The sequence below is a fragment of the Poromitra crassiceps genome (genome assembly GCF_964638095.1).
Source record: "Poromitra crassiceps genome assembly, chromosome: 17".
Taxonomy (NCBI): Eukaryota; Metazoa; Chordata; class Actinopteri; order Beryciformes; family Melamphaidae; genus Poromitra; species Poromitra crassiceps.
In genome coordinates this window covers 26,455,178-26,469,267 of record NC_139635.1, presented here as the reverse complement: position 1 = coordinate 26,469,267, position 14,090 = coordinate 26,455,178, and the positions used below count along the sequence as shown (strand labels likewise).

The 14,090-nt window shown below is 45.3% G+C and overlaps 1 protein-coding gene and 1 long non-coding RNA gene across 2 annotated transcripts in view; one reads left to right on the top strand and one right to left on the bottom strand.

Annotated features, from left to right (window-relative positions):
- rab2a (RAB2A, member RAS oncogene family) overlaps positions 1-14,090 on the top strand; it is a 37,620-nt gene that overhangs the window by 8,536 nt on the left and 14,994 nt on the right. The window contains exons 2-4 of the mRNA XM_083653518.1: positions 6,781-6,852; positions 8,904-8,971; positions 13,233-13,315. Of these exons, the coding sequence (XP_083509644.1) occupies positions 6,781-6,852; positions 8,904-8,971; positions 13,233-13,315 (223 nt within the window). The remainder of the gene's footprint in view (positions 1-6,780; positions 6,853-8,903; positions 8,972-13,232; positions 13,316-14,090) is intronic.
- LOC310791683 overlaps positions 13,885-14,090 on the bottom strand; it is a 635-nt gene continuing 429 nt past the window's right edge. Inside the window, exon 3 of the long non-coding RNA XR_014553445.1 lies at positions 13,885-14,060. This is a non-coding gene — a long non-coding RNA (uncharacterized lncRNA). The remainder of the gene's footprint in view (positions 14,061-14,090) is intronic.

Sequence of the window (14,090 nt, the reverse complement as noted above, 5' to 3'; positions counted from 1 at the left end):
GTGTTCGGATGGTGACCTGCGTTACACACGGCTGTAGTAATGACAGCAATAAAGTCCCCGTGGTTTGTTTCTATCTCTACCGTCTACAGACGTGAAGGGAGCGAGACGGAGGATACGTCAGCAGCACAGGAGATGTGTGGATAGTTAGGAGAGACAGGTGAAACTTTCTGACAGCTCCTCACAGCAAAGTCTGTTCACCTCGTTTTTTCTTTTGTTTATTATTACAGGCATTATCGGCAGCATACAAACAACAACTCTGGGTTTTTTATTGCTGTTATCACTATCATCGATATTTTGTAATGGAACAGAAACGACAATAAGGCCGTTACTATAGTTGTCAGCTGCAGGACGGTATGTCAACAATATGGCGCCGTCCGGGGTTAGCGAATAAGGTCTATAGTGAGTAACGTTATGTCACATAATGCAACACTGTTTGGATCTCACCTGCAATTACCACTCATCGCCATAGGTGACAAAACTGAAATCATAGAGATTATGACTTTAAACTCAACGACCCTAATCATCTTCAGTAGTTTTAATTGTGTGTAGTGTAAGAGAAAAGAAAAGAGAAAGACATCAGGCGACCCTATTTGAATTCCAGGCGACCCCACTTAGCTTCGCGACCCTACGGTTGGGAACCACTGCTGTAAAATGCTAAAAAAAGAGATACACTTTAAATGCTAAAAACCCTCAACCTCAGTCAGTTAATTTAATTTAATTGTAGTGCTTCTCCTTCTCTTATGGCAGGCTTAGCTAGTTTGTCCGCGCAGTCAGTGACTAGTGGATCCAACAGGGCTAATGTGGTTGGTTGGCTGAACAGGCTAGACGAGTAGAAGCCATCGGGAATGCTAGCTGGCCGGGCGTCTGAGGTATGCTTGGCCCTGTAGCCATCATGTGACCTGGCTCACGCAGCTCTACACTGCTGACTGGCTGGCTGGCTCACCAGCTGTTTTGACTGTTGTATTTTGAAATATTGTTGCATGGTCTACATTGTGCTGTTGTGCATGTAAACTATGCTACTGGCTGTAATCACTGGCCATTAACTAGCTCTGCTGCTGCTACTACCTGTTAATGACTTGCCGCCTGTTGACTGCTCTCCTGCTGTGTGTTGATCATGGCTGTTGATGTATTTTGAAAAATGTGTGGTGGAAAATTGGTGTTGTTTTAAACCACTATATGGCATTTTCTGGAAAAATGTACAGGCAGCCACTGAGCAGCTCCACTGAGGCGGATGGGAGGTTGAATGCCTTGCTCAAGGACCCCTCAGCATCAGTTAAGGCAGAGCTTTATATTCAGGCACTCCCTCTGACCAGATATTCTCTGCAGGGATTCAAACTGCTGACCGTCAGGTTACTGCTGTAAGTGAGCAGCCTGGTAGCACTGTGCCGCAATTAGCCTCTTGGTGACACTACATTCTTTTTGGTAGCAATTTAAAGCCTATCATCATTGACTTGGTGCCTGTACGTTTTTAAGCCTCCAGTGAGTCGGCTTTAATTCACTGAATTCAGTTTTTCTGCTAACAATTATTGGCCTAATTCTGACCCATTTAGTGTCTGAAAAGAAACTTGGTGTAGTCAGTAGGGGTGTGTGTGTGTGTGTGTGTGTGTGTGGGGGGGGGGGGGGGGCGATACAGTATAGTCTCGTGATATTTTGCGTAGCAAGAATATATCATATTGCACGAATGCCAAGTATCACAATATTTTATTGTAGAAATTGTCATGCCAGGTGCATGCAACATTTTTATGACAGTGTTGGTCAGTCTGTCTGCTTGACAATTTTGCTTCAGTAAAAATGATTTGAAGTGAGATGAACAGACTGGAAAATGTATCTTACATAAAACACCGTTTTTCTTTGGGGACATAATTTGCAATGGAAGAAAGTTAATATATCGCAATACTCGATATACCGCAATCCTAGCTAGCATATCGCAATATCGTATTGTGACTTATCGAAGTATCGTGATAACATTGTATCGTGGGGCATCTGGTGATTCCCACCCCTAGTGGTGAGTCGTAGTTCACACCAGCACTAGAGGTTGAAGGGAAGGCGTTGCATGGTAACAGGCTTCTTCTGTATGCCCAGAGGACGAGGGTAGCCCTTCTGTATCCTCCTCCTCATCACTATCCAAACATCTCAGCAGGCTAAGATCTCATGATCACTACCAAACATCTCAGCAGCAGGCTAAGATCCTGGACTGCCATTGAAATGGAGTTTTGGCCAGGTTGGAGCATCACGGCGGAAACGCAAAGTAGCGCCGGCCGTGTGTAAAGATGTGGCAAAACTGGCAATGACCTACTACGAGTTGTATTCTGTGTAATCCAGCTAATGGGAAGACTAATGTGCACTGAAGGGCTTAACGTCAGGTCTACGTAGGTGATAGGGAAAAATTTAAATCACATTAGCCTTTATTTGGACAATCACTAGTTAATATATTCATATACATTTTCATTTAAGTAACACATAGTTATTGTACATACATAGACAGTCAGACACCATAACCTGTAGCGTACATTTGGAGCTCCTCTCTATCTCACACTATGTTCTGTCACTGTGTCACTATGTTCTGTACAGAGCCAGAATAACAGATAGGTTGTCTGCAGATTAGCCTTCAAATGTGCATCAAGACACATGTAATCTGATGTGTGTCCTATAAGTATCTTTGACTTTCTGTTCATTGCATTGTAAGCCTGTGTATCCATTCATGAATATACAAGAGTGCATCTCTTGGCCAAGATCTATGTTAATACTTATATTTAAGACGACTTCTGACTCCTGGCTCCATCTTTTGATCACAAGTGGTTTTCTCCAAGTGATTCACTGTTTACCTTTTGGCTGTTAAATTCCATTCTACAACAGTAGGGTTAGAACAAACGAGGGAAGGTGCTGCTGTGCATTGTCTTCTCCGCGGACGTTGACTCACACAGAGAGCGTGTGTGACGGAGGTGACAACAGGCTGCTTCTCCTCCATACGTCTCTCTGTCTCTCCCTGCCTCCCTCATCATCACCATCACACACAGCCCCTGCCTAGCAACGCCACTGCCTGGCGATGGTAACCCTTGGAAACCATGAAGGAGCACGACCACGTCGGTATCTTGTCACCTCCCTGCTGGATCTAGTGTCAGTCTCTCTCCCTCTCGTTGGCGCTCGCTCTCTTTTTATGTGTTTCGCGTCTCATCCACAGGTTAAGTCTGGAAAAGGCCCAAATAATCTCTGTTTAAGGCATTTAAAAGTATTAAAATGTCTTAAATACAGTTATTCGGGTTTCTTTCAACATTCAGTGACTGTCACGCCCGACGCCACGCCCGCCCGCAGTAAGGGAGTGCCCCACATACCCTCAGACATACCCTACCTTCAAAACTAAACTTAAGGAATGGCTCAAATCTAACCATCACTGCACCCATAACAATAACCAATAGCCCTCTCATAATTTCCTTGATTGCACTTTACTGTACTGTATCAGCACTTTATTGTACTGATATTGCATTTTAACTGTGCACTTTAACTGTATTGCTTTTATCTTGTTTGTGTGTATTCTTATCCTGTGTATGTATTGTTATCCCTTGTGCATTTTTATTTTCCTATATTGCTTTTATTCCCGTATTGCTTTTTATTCCCGTATTGTTTTTATTCCTGTAGTTACCTTGTAGTTTTTTAGTTCTTTATGTCCCGAGGACTACGGGTGAGAACTAGCTTCGGCTAATCCCGGCACTTTTACTGTTGACATGTATGGATGATTCTATATGTGTAAACTGTTTTATTAATGTGCACTGTCCTGTCTAACTAAACAATAAAGTAAAGTAAGTAAGTCACCATTTATAGCTCCAGCAGTTTCATGAGCTTGTTCACTGGTTTTGCCAGCTTTGATACTGCTGTATGGTCAATATATAATAATAATAATCGTCAATATACGATTTGATCGCAAATCGCAGTCTTCCTTTAAGGCAGTGGTTCTCAAATGGGGGTCCGGGGCACTTTGCCAGGGGGTCTGCGAAAGGTTTTCAGGAAAATAAAAATAAAAACCTTTTGTTTGTTTGTAAAAGCTTCATAGTTCAACGGAAATATTTTATGCTTTAAAGCTAAAAGGGTTCATGGATTACATTCTAATCTACCAAACCTATCCATTTAAAAGTCAGGCACGTTACCGTGGAAACAATTAAGCTTAGCCCAAAATCGCAAATCAGAATGAGGGGGTCCCCGGTATATTTTCTATCTTGTAAGGGGTCCTTGGCTGAAAAACATTTGAGAACCTCTGCTTTAAGTAACACCACCAGTCAGTCCACCAAACGCTGTCAAATGTTTCACTTTGGTTGCTTTGTAGTTTTTTTTGTGCCTGTTACTTGAACTGTTTTGTAGAGGTGATTTTTTTTTTAATCCGATCAGATCTGTGATTTCAAGTGAAGGGTCGCATTGTCTACTATCCTCCTTCCATCTCCCTCCTCCCCCCTCCCCCCGCACACTGCTTGTTGACATTTGAGACTAAAATGGCTGTTCACACCCCAGCATTTGGTTTCCTCTGTTGCCATGGCAGTGCCCTCTGACACAGAGGATGTTGGGGGAGGTCAGCCCAGCCTTCTGTTTGGCCAACTCATCTCATCTCCTCTCCTCATCTCATCTCCTCTCCTCTCATCTCCTCTCCTCTCCTCTCCTCTCATCTCCTCTCCTCTCCTCTCCTCTCCTCTCCTCTCCTCTCCTCTCCTCTCCTCTCCACTCCTCTCCTCTCCTCTCATCTCCTCTCATCTCCTCTCCTCTCCACTCATCTCAACTCATCTCCTCTCCTCTCATCTCCTCTCATCTCCTCTCCTCTCCACTCCTCTCCTCTCATCTCATCTCCTCTCCTCTCCTCGAAGACCCAGAGGTCTTGATATCACAGGCATTGATGTAGTGGTAAATAAAGGTATTAGGAAAACAACCAAAGATCTGCATATAACCTTGATTATCGATTGAATGCTGCTTTTAGGAGGCCTGTTGACACTGAGAGGATAGGAGAGAAGCTTTTTAAATCACACTAATTTGTTGGACTATTGTGGTATGTGTTTGTGGAGCGAGCTGTGCAGCTACATGACACAAAACAACAGTCAAACATCCAGTTTGCACAAATGGTGGTTGTTCATCTCCACGCAAGTTCTCATCCCCAAGCCATCAACCTAACGCTGGCTTAAACTCGACTGGCAACCAGCCATTATCTTAGCAACCGACTTCTAACAGAGCAACATATCACAAACACAGTAGATTTTGTTAACGACTATCACAGAGGTATGATTTGTTTGAGTCTGTTTTCTTTTGTTTTATAGTTGAGAATGTTTGCAGATTTTCTCTCAAATTAGATCAACTTCACTGTAAAATGTATCTTCTCGCCTCCCTTGGCAACACTATTAGCCTCAGAGGTGATGTAACACAGGATCTGGCGGCCATGTTGGAGGTCCTCCGCTCTTGGGCAGCAGTGGCTGTGGACACTGAACAGTTTGTTTAGTTCCCAAACGTACTGTATGGCTTCTATGCAGACCTGAATAGACAGGGTTCACTTCTCTACTGTTCTTGACTGAGAACTGATCATTTCATCACTGATACAACTTGGTGTAATGTCAGCTTGTTCGCTGACTATCTATCTGCTCAGATAAAGCATCTACTAGCACACTAGCTAACAATTCTAAGTGAAAGTGGCTAATAGTTCTAGTTATGTAGTATAACAGTATACTATGTTCATATTAACAACACATCGGTGTCTTTGCAGGCTAGGTGATAGTTTGACAGACAAGACCGTTTACTCTGTCACAGTAACCTACATCCTGAAACGAATCTACTCTAGAGGAGTCAGAGCCTCCTCTGACTCCTCTAGTGCAGCCATTCCCAACCTGTGGGCCACGGCCCTCTGGTGGTCCACGGAGGTATTGCAAATGGGCTACCAAATAAAAAATATATTTTTATTTTTTATTTTTTTTACATTAAACACATTTAAAAACCCTTGCTGATGGACAGCTCCTTGAAAACTGTACAACTGAACATGCTGAAACATGTTTCAGATGCTGTTGTTAGTGAAAATAAGTGCTATGACAACGCATTATCTGGCCTCCGTATTTGTTCCGGGGTCGGAGGTGGGCCGCGAAAGGTTTTCCGATTTTTCAAGTGGGCCCCTGAGTTGGGAAAGGTTGGGAAGCGCTGTTCTGGTGGGTTTACTGTGAATCATCCTCCAGTGTGATTGTGATTCACACCTACTTGATGAACAACACAGGCTTGTTTTGCTGTGTAAATGTCTGATGCTCTGCACTGGTACAGCACAGTGTGTTCTTCAGTGGCACTGTGCAGTTTGAATCAATTCATGTCTGACTCCTTATGTGACCAAACTTCTTGATAAGAAACAGAATTGTTGACCCCAGCACTAAAATAAATGGCCTGTAGGGCTAGAGACAGACAGTAGTATATCGAGTATTGTCATTGTGTATTTTTTATTTAACATTATGTAAAAGGGCATAATTAATATACCCTACATTTGTAACTATCAGTCAGTTTTTAGTCAGCCACAAAGAGAGGAGTGTCCTCTCTCCTGTGTGGGAGTTGAGCGCTCACTCACTGTGTTTATAAAAGTTAATTGATTTGATAATGATGATTTTGTGTGTGTGTGTGTGTGTGTGTGTGTGTGTGTGTGTGTGTGTGTGTGTGACCCCATTTGATGATGCGTATGGATGGAGTGTGTGAATGCTGGTCTGTGTAACCTCGTTAGGCGGACGTCCGGCCTCGACCCGTTGGAGCCTCTGTTAACACTGGCGTGTGTTTGTTTTGCAGGTGTGGGGAAGTCATGTCTATTACTACAGTTCACAGACAAGCGGTTTCAGCCGGTTCATGACCTCACCATCGGTAAGAGCCTCTCTCCTCGACGCTAGCACCATCTGAATGTGTGGGATATAGAAAGCAGTGACGCATTTCTTGTATTATGACGTATGGGTTTTGATTGAACAAAAGCTTTGTGAGGGGTGGGGGCAAAACCCCAATAACAAGCAACCACTCCCTCTTCTCTTTAACCTCCACGCCAGGTGTCTATATATTCATAGCTTTCAAGGGGCGTTACGTGCTGCCGGGAACGCCCACCTGGCGGTCAAAAAAAACTTGTTCATTCCGTTGCCTGCGAGTCGACTCACGCTGTTTGTTCAGCCAAAGTGCCGGATAGCCTACCTGTTGTGCTATCGGTTGCACTAAACCGACGAGGAGACACGCCTGGCTTGTGTTTTACAGAATCCCGTCGGAGAAAGAAAGGAGGAGGTTGTGGATTTGTGCGACGTGGTTCAGTCGCTGGGGAGGGCAAAAAAAATTGCTTTTTTTTCTACCATCAAAGTACACACGTCTTTGCTCTTTGCAGCCAACATTTCATCAAAGGTAAGCTCAAGTAATGTTAACGGGGTATTAATCATTATTGTAACGTTACTTGAGCTTACCTTTGATGAAATGTTGGCTGCAAAGAGCAAAGACGTGTGTACTTTGATGGTAGAAAAAAAAGCAATTTTTTTTGCCCTCTCCAGCGACTGAACCACGTCGCACAAATCCACAACCTCCTCCTTTCTTTCTCCGACGGGATTCTGTAAAACACAAGCCAGGCGTGTTTCCTCGTCGGTTTAGTGCAACCGATAGCACAACAGGTAGGCTATCCGGCACTTTGGCTGAACAAACAGCGTGAGTCGACTCGCAGGCAACGGAATGAGCAAGTTTTTTTTGACCGCCAGGTGGGCGTTCCCGGCAGCACGTAACGCCCCTTGAAAGCTATGAATAGATGCTCCTCCTAAAGTGGCACAGGGGAAACTTAAATCCGATCCCATGTTTTGGTTCATGCTCAGATCAAATCAAATCTGTAATCTAAATGAAAGGATGATAGGAGTACAGTTTGATAACAAAAACAAAAACATGACTTAGCCATCTTTGCCCTTAAAAGAGAGAGAAAGATTAGTCGGTTTAGTTAAAGGTACATTCAGTGCTGTTTTTGTGTTAAAATAAGTGTTAATTGGCTCTATATTCTGACAGCAATCACTGAAATAGAGTGTCTGTCCTCTATCTCTCTCCTGTAGTCCTGCATGCAGGGCGGACGTATCTCCGCAACCGTAACTCGTAGAGACTCACGGATGGCAGCGTTGGATTCGGGGTGACAAAATACATATACGGTAGTCCTTAAAAAGCATTGCAATCTGACCTTCCGTTTCCCAGAAAATGTCAACTTTTCTCTGATTGGACAGAAAATGTCAACTTTTCTCTGATTGGCTCCAAATTGTATCCAATCAGAGAAAAGTTGACATTTTCTGGGAAACGAAGGTCGGATCACGATGCTTAAAAAAGTTTCTTATGTATTTTTTCACCCCGAATCCAACGCCGCCATCCATGAGTCTCTACGCGTTACGGTTGCAGAGATACGTCCGCCCTGCCTGCAGGACTACAGGAGAGAGATAGAGGACAGCGGGGGGTTGGGGGTTCCAAGTTACTGACCAAACACTCTATTTCAGTGATTGCGGTCAGATAATAGAGCCATTTAACACTTATTATTTTAACACAAAAACATCGCTGAATGTACCTTTAATGCAGAGAATATTCTTTCAAGTGTTTTTTTTTTTTTTGCTAGTTGACAGATGATAAATAAATGTATTTGACACCAGTGCTGTCTGTATACAGTGCTTTGTATGTGAGTCAGGACATTGAGCTGTGTGGAGAGTTGTTACGCCTTCAGCAGGTTGCACAGGGAATTGTTGTGATTTAGCCTGAAATGATTTTGATGACAGAACTGACTGTGGATAAAGAACGGATAAAGCATCTTGTCCTGATGGAGGTTGTAGAATGGTGGGTGTATGGAATAATTCTCTAACTCTACTTCCTCTGTGTGTGTGTGTGTGTGTGTGTGTGTGTGTGTGTGTGTGTGTGTGTGTGTGTAGGTGTGGAGTTCGGAGCGAGGATGATCACTATAGATGGCAAACAGATCAAACTGCAGATCTGGGATACGGTAATATCTATATTTGTATACACAGTACACAGCCACATGTTTTTGTTGCTTTCAAAAGGTGTGTGTGTGTGTGTGTGTGTGTGTGTGTGTGTGTGTGTGTATGGAATGTCACATCATCAACACTGCTCTTTAAAAGGTCGAAGGGCATAGATTTCCCAAAGATAAGGTTTTAAAAGTATACAAATGTCTCTTAAATGTGGCTTTCTGAAGCGTGCAGATGCCTGTACATTTGTCCCTGCAGTAAACCAGTTGGCCAGCAGGTGGAGTCAGAGCACCATGAAAAATGACAGTGTAGGTTTGAGAGGAGTGAGCTTAGAGAGTGTGAAGTTCTCTTCACTGCTTCACAAGTCTGACTCTGTCTGTCTGTCTGCCTGTCTGTCTGTCTCTCCCAGCTCTTGTCTGTCTGTCTGTCTGTCCCAAGCTCTTGTCTGTCTGTCTGTCCCAGCTCTTGTCTGTCTGTCTGTCCCAAGCTCTTGTCTGTCTGTCTGTCTGTCCCAGCTCTTGTCTGTCTGTCTGTCCCAGCTCCTGTCTGTCTGTCTGTCCCAGCTCTTGTCTGTCTGTCTGTCTGTCCCAGGTCTTGTCTGCCTGTCTGTCTGTCCATCCCAGCTCTTGTCTGCCTGTCTGTCTGTCCCAGCTCTTGTCTGCCTGTCTGTCTGTCTGTCCCAGCTCTTGTCTGTCTGTCTGTCTGTCTGTCCCAGCTCTTGTCTGTCTGTCTGTCCCAGCTCTTGTCTGTCTGTCTGTCTCTCCCAGCTCTTTGTCATGTTAAAGCTGCAGAGTCTCAGGTGTCTGTGGCTCTTTTGGTTTGCACCTCCCTGTTGGCTGTGAACAGCTTGTTGAACGCAGCCCACACTGAAAAGGCATGGCTGACTGTTGGTTTGACTGTTAGATTTACTACCACTTTCAGACCAACCACCAGGGTCAGACGAGGGTTACTTGATGCATGTGTGAACCCTTCTTTTGTCACTCGACACTGGTTAATCCTGGTCATGGGGGCGGGGCAAACAACACATCGCCGATTTATGCTTACGCGAAATCGGCAGCGGCGACTGCACCGAGGGGTGTGTGGCAGTTGGCCGGCCTATCAGCGCAGCTCGGCGGAGGGGAGGTGCAGCTCCTCGAAAATGTGACTCCGCGGCGTCGACGTGACGTCACCGGCACGAGAGCTGTGATTGGCCGTTGCCTTGGGCCGCGCACGTATCCGCTTACGTACTTGTTGTGAGGAATGAGCAAATGCCATTTCCTCATTTAACAGTGCTTGTCCCTCATCTAGCAAAGCCTTCTGCAGGCTCACCGGAATGAGTTTTGAAATGGAGGAACAATAAAATGTCCCCCCACCGACATGATTGCACGTTCTTGGTAAACGACACGATAACGTCATATGTAATGGACACGAGTGTACCACAAGCCACCTAGTGTTTTTGAGGTGTACTGCAGCCAACGTGCCGAGTTATGTTCGAGTATGCACAGTCGAGGCTGCGCGGAACCCTGTCAGCGCCTTTAGTGGAACTGATGGGCCCACAGCACTGCAACATCAAACAACAAACAAGCCATTTATCCGTACAGTGCTGCAGACCCGCCATTGCTTTGTGGTGGTTTGCAACACCTGGGGGAGTACCGCAGCACTGCCTGTTTGTTTGGGGTTGCCGTGTCAACTGTGTGTGTGCTGGTGCCCCAAGTGACAAAGGAGCTAATTGAAACGCTAGTTTTACACCCGTCTGTACCGGCTGGCTGTGATCCCGTGAGATCCATTTGTCCCAATCGGGTTGTTAGCAACGCTGCTGCTGCCGTTCACACTGCAACCAACCCTTAGTCCGAGTCCGACCAGGGGTGTCAAAATGAATCGTTTGATCGATGCATCGCGATGCGGACGTGTGAATCGAATCGAATCGTTGACAGATGAATCGTTGAATCGTTTGTTTAAATATCTGTTGATATTCAGATTTTAAAGCAATTTCTAAGTAAAAAAGGGACTTGATATTTATCTGACTGCTTGTATTAATTGATAAACGTAGCCATGTGCAGAGCTCGATGAAAGTTTGAAAACCTCACGCTCCTTCTACACATTTAAACACAACCTCAGGAAACAACTGCTATGCTCTTACCTGTTTTCGTAACACTTTCATCTTGAATCCCAATGCCAAGTAACAACTGTGGAGCCCATATTCATATTTGTATTTGAAATGTTTATACTCACCTTGAACTGCAACCTCAATTAACTCCATAATTATATTTGTACTCGAATGTGTAACCCCAAGTAATAATTGTTTTGTCCACAAATTGATCTGGGATCTCTTATCTGTAGTATGAATGAGATGTCTGTAATATATGTAGGCCACATCCCCTTCTTGTTTTTTGTTCCTTGTTTTTTGTTATGGCCCCAACCATAAGCTTTAAATAGCTTCTATGGGGACCATGTTCACATATTATGCATTACTCATTAGTTCCAATGTTGTTATTTTATGCATATGTGTGAATAAAAAACTCAAACTCAAAAAAACAAAAAAAAAAAATAATATAGAACATTGAGGATTTGATACTTGGAGCTTCGATACTTTGAGCTGTATCGAGATGCATCGTGGAATCGAATTGAATCGTGAGGCCAGTGAAGATTCAGCCCTAAGTCTGACCGATGAGGTGGGTCTCCAAGCCGAGTCGGGCACACTGACCTAAATAATATGCGCACCTCACGTGGGATGGGGGTTTCCCAGAGCCGCAGCTCCGCCTGCTATTGGTCCGTGATCGGCAAGCTGCACGATCACTGGACAGGCGACCTGTCAATCACTCCCTTTTCTATCATCTATTTTACTCCACAAACAGGCGAGTTATATAAAAATGTACCCCCCCTTACAGTTGTTATGAAAAGGTGAAATTAGCTATATAGACCGAAACCGTGTTTCGCCCCTCACTGGAAAGATGTTTCACCCCATGCAGTAGGCATGGGGTGAATGCCTACTGCACCCTGCCTCAAGAGGCCAGTCGAGGAACTACAGCTTTCAGCAACACTTCCTGGACTTCAGGTGGGAAGGTCCAAGCTTGCCCACACTGGTCGGTGCAATGCGGGTTAACCCTTTCAAACACAACATCAGTGGGGTAACTGGACCTTGTTGTGAAAGGGTTATTAGAGGTCACACAGCCACCACACTGCCAGAGAGACCACAGGAAACTCTGTGTGTGTGTGTGTGCGCGTGCGTGTGTGTGTGTGTGTGTGCGCGTGCGTGTGTTCTGTGCACATCCATGTCAGCCAGATGGCAGACAGACACAGTGCTCCCTCTCTTTCTGCCTCATGTATCATTTATTCACTAATAGCATTACTGACTTGTTGGCTGCTTCCTGGTTGACTGACGGGCTGATTCATTGACCCGACTAGCTGTTGTTCTTGTCTGACCCATTGACTGACTCAATGACCACTGAACGCCGCTTTCTGGATGACTGGTTCAGTGACCAACCAACCAACTAGGTTTCCCAATGAATGACTGACTGGCTTGATTGCCCCAGTGACTGGCTTTCTGGATGAAAGAGGACTAGTGGATCTCTTGTCTTCTGACTGGCTGACTTTTTTTTGACTTACTGAACGGTTCACTGACCAACTGACTGACTGTCTGCCTGGTTATAGCCGACTGCCTGCTCCTGTGTTGAGCCTCTGCAGACGAGGGCCGCGCTGCAGCTGTTGGGATAGAGTGACGATGTGTCCTCGGGGCGAAACACTGACAACATTGTTACACGGGACAGAGGCAGAGAGGATGAATAGAACAGAAGAGAGGGGGGGGGGGCTAGGAGGAAGGGGACATGGTGACAGAGAGAGGAGAGGGACCGAGGTTCATATAAAGAAGGAGAAAACGAGTGACGCGAGGGAGAGACGGTGACGGAGTGAAAGCTGGCCTGGGGGGGTGGGGGGTAGACGGGACGTCCCGTGAACCAAAACACCACAGGCTCGATTCCTGGAACCCCACAGTCTATGGGAGCGTCCCTGTTGGAGTGTGGAAGAATATGGTAAAGTGGGAGGGTCCACACTCCAGAGAGAGGAGGGGGGGGGGTTGTGACAGAGAGATGGGGGAAGAAAGAGAGAAGTCCATTGTATCCAGTTACAGGCCCTGCTCTGTGCTGTCCTCTAGTCTCCACAGCTGTCTGAAAACCCGGCGCTGGAGTCGACTAGAGGATCAGGACTGCTAGAGAACCAGGATTTAGCATTGTGAACGTTGTGTATCGTTTGCATCATGTTTCTGTTTTTTCCTCACTCGTTTCCCTACGTGTTGTCTTTTAGGCCGGTCAGGAGTCGTTCCGGTCCATCACCCGGTCTTACTACAGAGGAGCAGCCGGAGCACTGCTAGTCTATGACATCACAAGGTAACACGGCCAATCCGACGCGCCCGCAGCAGCAGCACGCACACGCTCCGTAGCGGGCATGCTGCATTCAAGATCATCAGTAGTATTAGAGGCGTTTGCACCCATGGCTTCCAGCAGGTCACAGATGCAACAGACAGGAAGTTGGGAGCGAAAAGGCGTTTTCAGCACAGCAAATTGGACAAGTTAAATAAACTTGAATACATGCAGACGACAGACAGAAAAAGCAGCAGCGATCCACGTCAGGCCGTGCACTCTCTCGCTCAGGCAACTTCACACACCTTGCTAGGGTTGGGTACCGTTCACATTTGAATCGATACCGGTACGGTACCGGTACCTGGAATTCGGTACGGTACCAAAAACGGTACCTTTTTCGATACTTTGAGTAAAAAAAAAAAAAAAATTTTTTTTGCAACAACAAAAATGTACAGTTGTAAAACAAATAAGTCCAAACTTCTCAATTTCAACATTGTTCTTTATTTAGATTTTTTTTTGTTTAGCAGCAGCACCCAACAAAATAAAACCCCTCCCTCCCTCTTCCCTCCCAAACCAAGAGTTTACTTGTCGCAGGTAATGGTCTTGTGCCACACTGCTCCATCCATCAGCGGTCACTGCAATATGGTCAACTGCCCTGAGTTCCTCCTTCACATTCTTCTTCTCAACACGATACCAAGCTGGGATAAGTGTGTTTGTGAGAAGGTCTCTGGAGGGAGGGGAGTATTTTGGGTTCAGGGTCCCTGTCATCTCCCTATATATAGACAATAAAAATAACTATTGT